The sequence below is a fragment of the Helobdella robusta genome (assembly GCF_000326865.2).
Source record: "Helobdella robusta unplaced genomic scaffold HELROscaffold_15, whole genome shotgun sequence".
Taxonomy (NCBI): Eukaryota; Metazoa; Annelida; class Clitellata; order Rhynchobdellida; family Glossiphoniidae; genus Helobdella; species Helobdella robusta.
In genome coordinates this window covers 2,862,037-2,873,243 of record NW_008703839.1, presented here as the reverse complement: position 1 = coordinate 2,873,243, position 11,207 = coordinate 2,862,037, and the positions used below count along the sequence as shown (strand labels likewise).

General features: G+C 32.7%; 1 protein-coding gene across 1 annotated transcript; it reads right to left on the bottom strand.

Moving 5' to 3' along the window:
* Positions 1-973: 973 nt before the first annotated feature.
* Positions 974-7,313, bottom strand: HELRODRAFT_190767 (hypothetical protein; the record flags this gene model as incomplete). The annotated part of the gene is made up of 11 exons (XM_009015233.1): positions 974-1,314; positions 1,678-1,756; positions 2,125-2,267; positions 2,643-2,950; positions 3,283-3,360; positions 3,594-3,749; positions 3,961-4,059; positions 4,358-4,471; positions 6,540-6,710; positions 6,838-6,985; positions 7,105-7,313. 11 exons carry the CDS (start codon positions 7,311-7,313, stop codon positions 1,230-1,232), a joined length of 1,590 nt encoding a protein of 529 aa, XP_009013481.1. The 3' UTR covers positions 974-1,229.
* Between the last annotated feature and the right edge of the window lie 3,894 nt (positions 7,314-11,207).

The following is an 11,207-nucleotide window of genomic DNA, read 5'->3' as shown; positions in this document are numbered from 1 at the left end:
ATTATCTTAATCCACAGTTTTAACGTTCTCTACACCTTGTTAGTGTTGTCTCAGTATTATGAACTTTAACTTATTCAATCACAGACACACACACACACATGCGCGCGCGCACAAACATATATATATATATATATATTTATCAATATATATAATTATTTATTTATTGTAGAGCACCCACACACAAACATCAATTTCGAATTTCACTTGAAATGATAAGTCTCAGAGAGTTGATTGTGTTTTGATGTCGTGATCAACCTGGATTCATGTGTGTTCATTCATCTCATTCTCACGCTATCTTCGCTAATTATTCCGTCAACTATAGCATTTGTCTGGTCGAATATATGAACAGAACAGACTTACAAAAGCAAATATGCGAGTAAAAATGTGCAACGTTAAATGTTCACACTCACAGACAAGCTGATCTACAACACAAATAAAGGCACAATCGCACTTACATGCACAATGCAAAAAATATGCACGCGGTTTAGACTTCTGTTTATCAAATACGCCGAATAAAAAAATCATAAGAAACCAATCTGTTTCGATTACAGGTTAGAATGGAGACGAGAATTGAGCTCGAATATTTATCGATTTGAACGCACAAATATAAAAACAGATGAACGACTCGAGAAAACATTTGAGAATTATCATCTCATCTACAATTATCACCTTGTAGGGTGATTAGTAACTATTGTTAGTCTACTCTACTCTTTAATCAAACTCTTTTCGATGAATTGTCTTCATTCTGACTTTCATCCCAGACTTATTACTTAGAACACAATCGCTGCTACGTATAAATAAATACTGCACACTTGTACGCGTGTCTGTAAACGCGTGTGCGTGCAGAGATAAAGTATATATGTATATGTGTGTGTGTGTGCGTACGTGTGTGTATGGGTCTCTATCTACTTGTGTAGCGTTCGTGTACATAAATTTAGAATATAAACATGTGCGTGTTTATACAAACAAAAACAAAACAAAACTTAATAACTATTATTGACAAAACATCTAAAGAGCAATAAAATATGTAAAAACTAAAAGTAGAAATTATGCCGACTACAAATAATATAAAATATTATTTAATAAATAATAACAAAACAAAACATCTTGAACAGAATCATTAGATGAGTTAAATAGGATAGATGTAAGACATCAATCATTTGAAGAATTGCATCAGACAGATGGAATGTTTCATATGAAGAATTGCATTGAATGGATGGAGGTAGCTATCACTTGAGGAACTTGAGTGTGGTCATCTTTTGCTTCACCTTTCCACGGATCTTGCATAAATTATTCTCTGGAATTCCTTTCTCTCTGTATGAACAATTGAGAATTTATCATCTCACGTTCGTAGAGGTTGAATGGTGGTTGGCTGTCGTTTACGGCTTCTTAGTTAATAGAGCATTCAATGTGTTAACTCTACTTTCATCACGAAAGACCTAAAATTTTTCTGCGTAGGCTTTGATTTTTTAAAAAGTTTTTGCTTATTCCAATTTTTTTATTTTTCTAACAGTGTTTTTTTAAGAAAATTATTCAAATGTTACCGTTGTAAGGATGCTAAAACAGATTAAGCTAAATTTATGTAGAGGTTTTTAAACTATACCCTATTTTTCATCGTGTAGAACTACAGCACTATAGCCCCTTTTTATTAGCTACGCCTCTGATATTAAAGTTAACCTGAGTTGACAGATCTTCTTTTCAAGCTCATCCTCGACCACCTTCCTGTGCATGCATTCTTCTTCAGCAATCGCCCATCCTGTTTGTGTATTCATCACTTTATACATCAGCACCAAAAGATCAGCCAGACAAGGAAAAGCGAATCAACACGAAAAGATGTCAGTATCAACAAAACGATCAGAGTGCATTGTTATCTCAATGAAGACATCACAGTAGCAACATAAAACAACTTCAACAATGTTTTCACTAATATTTGATGACAATACTAACACAATCCATCGACATAATAATCATTTTAAGACGAACGTGACCAACGAACAAAATATGAACATGAAAAAAAATTGTATTAACAGATGGTCCCAACTCATGAACATACAAACAAATGAACACCACACGACGAACCAACAACACACGAACATACAAACAGATGAACACAACACGACGAACCATCCTTGTATCTGACGGACATATCTTCCTTCTTCATGCATTCAACCTCCTTTAGCTGTTGCCGCAACAACTCTCCATGCCTCAACTTCTTTGCCCTCTCTCCCATCGGCCCTTCGTCAAGCTCTATCTCTTTTATCAACTTTCTATATGAAACAATTTGAAATGATCGTACAATGATAACATGATATTACAATATTACGTTTGCATTGGGAGTTACAAAACAACATCCTGTAACATTCAGATGAGTGCATGGAAGTGCATGAAAATGTCTTCAACTGAAAATAGCGAATTGCAATGACTGCAGCAAAACTTTAAACAAGATTCTTGAAACTTCATTGCAAATTTTTCATGTTTAAACTTTTGCTGATGAAAACCAAGAAAGAAACGACATATAAATAGGCTGTCATTAACTTGTCATTTCATCATTTCAAAAACTACACACACACACACACACACGCACACACACGCACACGCGCACACAGCTGATTAACAAACAGATGAGCAAATATATTTTTGACCTGAGATCAGATTCGAAGTAAGCCTTATCTCTAGCAGCCTGTATGGCGTTGAATCCTCTCTTCTCATGCAACTGACAATCACGAAGTTTCTTTAGCTTCCACTCGGCCTCTCTTCTGTTTGACATGTCCTCTCTCTCCCTTCTGTGCATGTCGTTCTCCAGCTGATCCATTGCTCGTTGGATGCGAAGTGCTTCAGCCCTCGTGGATTCCTGCAGAGAGGCCTCCAGCTTGCAGAGGAGCATCTCCGAGATCTGCTTTTGCTCTTCAATCTTTCTTTCTCGAGTGCACTTGTGAGAATCCTTCAATTTCTTTAAACGTCATTTAATAAAATGTAACAAAATGTGACTTTCTGATTGAACATTATGTTGTGATGCAAGAACAGCTAGAGAAATTAATTATTTCAAATTAACAAGAGCGTCGTGTCAGAATACATATCTTGAACAAAGGTTCAACTAACACATGAATTCAATTTCATGAATTCATGTGTTAGTTCATACATTCATACAGTTAGAGGAAAAGAAGCTAGCAATTAAAAACTCGATCAAAAAATGAATGAAAGATATTGTAAATGAAAGAATGAATGAATGAAAAAAATAAAACAAATGAATAAATTAATGAACGAACAAATGAGCAAACAGACATCGAGTTCATCTTGCACAGCCCTGGTGCGAATCAACAGCGCCCTCTCTTCTTCATCATCTTCAGCTCGCTTCTTCAACTGTTCAAACGTTTTATTTACACTGTCACACTCACTACATAGATACATCATCATGAATGTTTCCCAAGTCAAGTTCATAAACTTCTATAAACATTTTGTTAAACTTCAATTGAAAACTATAAAATCCTTTAAAATCTTTATATCAGTCGCGATCAATTTGTGAACCGCCATACAAATATACAGATATACTATGGTGATGTTGAATGAAACAGAGCAAAATGATTGATGCAAACTTTTTGTTGACTGCAGATATCCAGCTGTTTCTTGAAATTGTTGTTTCTGCTGTGATTCTGTTCGTACTTCTCTAAATCTTCCTCATTCATTCGCTCCCAACACTTCCGAATGGCACACCCCTCCAAGTATTTCTCCTCTTCCTCCTCCACTTTTTTCTAGAAAAAATTACATGAAACTTTTGTCTCAAGTTTGTTTCACCGTATATATGCTACTGTCAAAAACTGCAAAATTGTAAATTTTTAATGGAGTAAGTACAATTTTTAAATTTTAGCGTTTGGAAAACATTTAAGAGATCAATGGCAACAGGTTGAACAGAATTGAAATTACAAAATTATGATGACGTCAAAAAAGGAAAAAAACAGCAACCAATTTGTTGCAGTTGATTTGTTGGACCAGTTGTTGCATGTATTCCTTCTTCTTTCTTGCCTTCAATTCTTCTTCATTTATAGTTGACTCCAATCTCAACTAATCAGAAACATTAACAAGACATTCCATCAATCAATCAATCAATGCACTATGTACCACCACCATCATCATCAACTCTGCTGTCATCATGCTCAACAACAAAATTGTTAACACAACATGACAAATGTCAAAACTGTAACATAACATTTTATTAAATATAACAGCAACTTCATTAACTCTGAAAACACTGGCAAAACAAGAAAAGCTACCCTAACAACAAAAATTCAGTGAGGAAAACACGAGCAACAAAACGACAGCAGTAGCAACGCTAAAAACAACGCAATAAAGCAACAACAACTTTCTCCATCTCCATATCCATTCTGTAGTCCTCCTCACACATCATCTTCTGCATCCTCTTCTTCTCTTCCATCTGATCCTTCCACACAGACATGTTCACTGCTTTTGTAGATAACTGAAATAAGTGCACATACATCATGCATACATGCATCATATTAACTGCATTAAAATACAGTAACAAACACAAACTCAAGATATTTATATTTGGTTGAAATAGACGTAATATATTTAGATTTAGCAAAAGCATTCGATAAAGTGCCACATAAAAGGTTATCCAAAAAGTTACAGGCATGTGGAGTAGAAGGAAATCTGCTACAATGGATAAAAAATTGGCTGAAAGATAGGAGACAACAGGTGCGGATAAAAGGAATAAACTCGAAGTGGATAGACGTAATAAGCGGCGTGCCTCAGGGATCGATATTGGGACCGCTATTATTTGTGATATACATTAACGACATCGACGAAGGAATAGTCTCTAAGATTTCAAAGTTTGCAGATGATACCAAATTATGTGCAAAAGTCAACAACGATGAAGATGCGGAAATATTGCAAAAATGGTCCAAGAACTGGCAAATGCTTTTCAACGTTGACAAATGTGCAGTCATGCACTTAGGGAGGAAGAACGCTAGATATAAATATAAAATTGGTGAAAGAGAACTACGATCGACAGAGAAAAAAAAGGATCTAGGAATCACTGTTCATCAAAGCACAAAACCGTCAAGACAATGCACAGTTGTAGCGGCCAAAGCAAATACGATCTTAGGATTTATAAGAAGAACAATGGTCAGCAGAGAAAAGCATATCATACTGAAACTGTACAAAACCCTAGTCAGACCTCATCTGCAAAAAGATAAGGAAGTTTTAGAAAAAGTACAACGTAGAGCCACAAGAATGATTAGAAGAATCGGAAAAATGAAATACGATGAGAGATTGAAAAAATGCGACTTAACATCATTAGAAAAAAGAAGATGCAGAGGAGATCTAATCCAAAAATACAAATTGATCACGAACAGAGAAACAACACCATACTCGAGATTTTTCAGGCTAGTCTCTATGTCTTTCTTCAATTATCGCTTGGTCTGACTCTATGTGTCTTAAACTTAATCCTTCTAAGTTTGAATTAATTTGTTTTAATAAATCTAAACACTCTATTACTATACCTCCTATTATCTTACCTGATTCTAAAACTCTTGATGTCTCTCATAAGTTTTGTAGTCTAGGTTTTATCTTTGATTCTACTATGTCTTTCTCTTCTCAGATTAATAGTGTTGCTAGAAGCTCTTACTTTCATCTACGTAGAATAAAAAAACGTTTGCCTTTTCTTGATGATCCTACTCTTCTCCTTCTTGTTACTTCGTTAGTCTTATCTAGGATTGATTATTGTAACTCGCTCTACTATGGTCTTCCTGACTCTATACTCTATCCTTTAAGTAAAGCTTTTAACTCTGTTGCTCGTCTAGTTGCTCGTGTCCCTTTCTTTTCTCATATATCTCCATATCTTGTTTTCTTGCTCTGGCTACCTATAAAATATAGAATAATTTTCAAAATTTGCACGTTCATGTATAAGACTCAATCTAAATTATTTCCTAAGTATTTATCAGATATATTAATTGAACCTAAACGCCCCGGTTTACGATCGTCTTCTTCTTCTCGCTTTTTCTTAACTCGTGTTAAACACTCTTTTGCCAAATCTGCTTTTGCTTTTTCTAGTCCTTTTCTCTGGAACTCTCTACCTACTTCTCTGACTACTTCTCCATCACTTGCGAAGTTTAGAGCGGATCTGAAGACCCATCTGTTTTCAAAATTCATTGAGGAGCGCTGTTGAACATCGCAGAAATAGCGCTTTATAAGCTGATTGATTGATTGATTGATTGATTGATTGATTGATTGATTGATTGATTGATAGTAAACAGTGATAAACTACGAGGACACAGATTTAAGATTTTTAAAAACTCAGATGGAAAAATAAAGAGCAGATTTTTCAGCAGTAGAGTGGTCAACGCCTGGAACGAGCTAAGCGATGATGCAGTCTCTGTGAATTCACTCAACAGCTTCAAAGCCAAACTCGGACAGATAGGATACTAGGAGATTTAACTAGTAGTGGTCCTTACACAGACTATATAATCTTCTGAACCACTTTAAACCCCGTTAATTATAATAATAATAATAATTCAAGTACATACATCGTGGAGGTACTTGACATCATCATCTCTCATTAGCTTGCAGTGAGCATATTTCTCTTTTAAGTAGTTTGCCTTCTTCTGTTCCTCACATTTCAGAGCATTGTCAGCTGCCAAACAATCCTTCTTGTGTTGAAGTTCCTGCCATTTTTTGTGACAATCTTCCATCTGTTCCTGTTAAGTAAGAAAGAAAAAATTGTTCCTGCCCTACCTACCGTTTTTTAACCTTCAGGCAGTTTATATTAGAATGAGAATGACATATTCTGAAAATAGAAAGGAGTAAGTTAGAGCACCAGCTTACAAGTTCTTGTTGCTTTTGTTTCAGAAAATTTCTGCAATCTTCCTTCGCTTCATCAGCATTTTTGTAACTTTGCTCCTTACAGAGTCTTTGAGCATCACATGGACCAAGAATGAGACAGCCGGGATCTCGATATGAGCATAACAACTTTCTTTCAAAATAATTTATTCAAAAATAAATAACTTTAATCTGTAACTTAACTACTATTAAACTAATATGTGAACAGCTCGTGGTAAAATTTCCATAAATCCAAAGTGTAAAATTAAAAACCTCTGAAATGCTGGATGAGGAGACTGTCTGAGAATAGTTGCTGTTCTTTTTACCTCATTATCATCAGTTTGTTTATTTATGATTAAGTTCAACGAGATCTTGTTCACACTGCTATTATTAGCATTTAAATTGTTTTTAATGTTTGTGTTGATGTTTTGCTTGTTAGTTTTCATTTTCATCAAATTCAAACTGATTTTTCCATTATCCATTTTATTTCCAAACATCCTTGGATTAACATAGGATTCCATTGATATTGGGTGACAATTTTTAAAAGCAGATTTCAATGTACTTTTACTTTTCATAGTTGGATTATTACATTAAACTCAGAAATGAAACTTTCACTTTATTACCAAAAATACTTCTTAACTAGAATCTTTTCAAAAATATATCTAATAAAATAATTCAATCTAGTACCAAAATTTTCTTGCACTACTTGCATTAATGTAGTGCAAAAAAATTTGAGTCTTTTTAAAATTTAAAGTCTTTAATATTGTTTTTTAATTTTTTTAATAACTTGATTGAATGAATAGAACTTGAATTGAATAATCATGACAATGTTTCTAACTTTTAAAAACAGAATTTTTAAAGACAGCTGTAATTTTTATTATTCATTCATTTTTTCATTTATTTAACAGTTTACTTAATATATAATATTTAATAAATTTGCAGATAGCAATAAAAATCTATTTAAATTTTAAATTCGAAGTCTGTTTCGAAAAGTCCCTCGTTTTCACGTTTGAAATTAGATCGATATCACTTATTTATCATCATTCATGAAACGACAAGTATTTGAAATACTTTTTTTAACAATACTTTTTAAAATACTTTGTTTTTTTCCATTCCGGTACTCGGTATATATAAATATAACACTTGTTTATTTGGTTAATTTACAATTATAATTATTGGTGTGCTTTCAAACAATTATTTCAATAGATAAATGAATTTTGAAATTTTACTCATTTTGTTTAATTTCATGAATATGATGCTATCCATTGAATGTAAAAAAAAGTATAAAATACTACGATACGATAAACTATGACCATTGAAATACACATAGTTTAATTTATTTTGTTTTATGAGGCTATGATAAAACAAAAATTAATTTGATATACCTGGTTTATGTAATATACAAAATGAAACCGCATCAATAGAAGGTAAATAACTTGTTACATTAACTAATTAAATATAAACTTATTATCAATGTGACGTAGGAATATAAATGACTAAATGAGTCATAACATTAATGGATTCAATGGAATAATGTATCATTTAACCAACCAATCGATTGATCAAACTATCAATCGGATAAACCCTTTTAAGCCCAACCGTTCTATCAAACCAAATTAAAATTGATTTTGTCACATTAAAAATAGCGCTTTGAATAACTTGAGTCCGATTCTACTTACTAATTAAACAATTCAACAAAAAATCAGTGGACCATTGTATTTGATACAGATATAGCTCTTATTCTTTCCATTATACATAAACTTTACTGACAACAAACGGAGTGTTATACATAGCTCCGTTGCAAATCCATTTTAAATGTTAGGCCGCTCTACATCGTAGTTTCGGTTGTTGTGGGAGTAATAGTCGTAGATATATATAATATATCTATGGTAATAGATATGAAACGGAGAAAAGTGATAAAAAAAATCAAAAAACGAGACAGAATAACAAAATCAATATTGAAACAAAGTAGTTAAGATGATGCGATTTTCCTACTAATGTTCACGGCAATATTTTAATTAACAGTTAAAAAAATCATACTTAACGACATCGATGTTATTCGTTATTCCGGGTTAGTGCTATGATATTAATAGATATTAATAGATCTATTAATTATATTAGATATTAATCTGCCAGCGTTCAGTGGGATGGAAAATGCATAGACTAATTGAAGATGACACATGGTGTCAGTAAAGATCACATACAAACGATAGTACATACCAACGAAAACAAAAAGGGATTGACTGGAAAAAATAAAGACAGCACCTCATTTCAAATTAAATTAAAAAAACTTAGCTAGCTGAAGTTTGTGAACATGACGCTTTTTTAACGAGACCGTTGAGTGCATTCCAGCCGGAGTAAGCGAAAACAGCTGAGTAGTATAGGACCTGACTATATCTCCGATGGTGTTGGCCAAATGATGGAATGGTTTTTTATGCAAAAGCAAGCAAAAAATTTAACTAAATATTAAAAGTTATTATTCAAATTGAAATATTTACCTTTAACTACGATATATAACACAGTTGTGATCGTAATACTCGTCATGAAGCTTTGACTTCTTGCTGAAAATTTAACACTTCTGCGGTTAAAGGCCCATATGGACACTGGGTTGAGTGAAATTATCAAATGTTATTCATTTTACATTATTAATTTAATTATCCGATATACTCTGAATTCAAGATAAAGTTCGTACTTCAACCACCATATCTTCCCATCACAAACTCATTCGCCTTCGCTCATCTGTTAACCACAACCATCACTTCCGTCTGCCTTCATCATTTTAACTGCATCGACCAGTCAATAAATCAGCTCTTGCCATTAAAGGCTTTTCATATTGTTCAACATCAGAAAAAAATAATATAAAATGACGTTTAAGCAACAAACGAAAACGATAGTATTAAACTACGAATATATTACTCCAACCAAAGAACGTCATCTCTTGTGATGAAATCATGGTGCCCACACTCACCAATATTACATTTGAACAATTTGGCTGTGATCCATTATTGATTCTGGGTCGCTATAGCAGTTGTTTTCATCACAAGAGATGACGTTCTTTGGTCGGAGTAGTATATTCGTAGTTTAATATTATCGTTTTCGTTGGTTGCTTCAGCATTATTATTTATGATTCTTTTCATTATTTTTTCATTCTGTTCGAAATCGGTTGAAAAGTTTTTATAATATATTACTATGTTATTTTTGTTATTGTTGGTTTCATTATTGTTGTATTGCTGATTTTTGTTCTTTGCGTTCTATAATATTCTGGATCATGGAATTTTTATATCCATTATTAGTAAGTAGCTTAGTGACTCTATCTAGTTTTGTTTTACAAAAATAATACAGCTACATTTAAACCACTGCCCAAAACAAACCACACAGTATAGAGATATTTTTTCACCAGCGGATAAGCAATCTAATCTCAGCGATACAGAAAAGTCCAAAGAAGGACGTGAAACCAGCGGAAATCAAATTAATTCATAAATGTTCTGATAATCCTCCGCGTTGTAGGACGATTGCTGGCAATATGAATATTCCACCGCTAACAACCAATCCGATGACCACTTCCATTCCGAAAAAACAAAATAGTTGAAACACTCTTTTGCCAAATCTGCTTTTGCTTTTTCTGGTCCTTTTCTCTGGAACTCTCTACCTATTTTTCTGACTACTTCTCCATCACTTACGAAGTTCAGAGCGGATCTCAAGACTCATCTGTTTTCAAAATTCATTAGGAACGCTGTTGAATATCGCGGAAATAGCACTTTATAAGTTAATTGATTGATTGATTGATTGATTGATTGAATCGAATTAACTCAATGGTCCCTTAATGTTTTAATGAGCACAGTATAATCAATTATACCACAAATCAATATCTTCTAGGATAACTTAACAGTACCTTTTTTTCATCGTTAATTAAAATATTGCTTTAATTATCTGATTTAGATAAGAGCTTGTAGATAGATATTTTCATTTTTCACGTATACTTATAATCTTAGTGATATATATATTCTACATATATATTTATATATGTAGAATACTATCAACTTGTATGAGTTGGTAGAAAAATTACATTGAAAATAATAAATTTTTATTTTAAATTGAACCCATTCTATTAATTTGCCGTTACTTCATTTTATATTCCATCGTCAATTACTTTTCTTTTATTTCTCTTATTATTATTATTTATTTTATTTGTATTTTTCATGTTTTATCATTTCTCTTCCTCACTTTTTGTGTTTATTTTCTCACTTTATTGTTTAATTTTGTTTTACTGCCTTGCATGTTGTTACAGTTTTTGCGTCTGACAGATTCTGATTTTTAAAGAATAATAATAATAAAAAAAATAATTAGAATTAGAATTAACCCATTAAATATTTTTA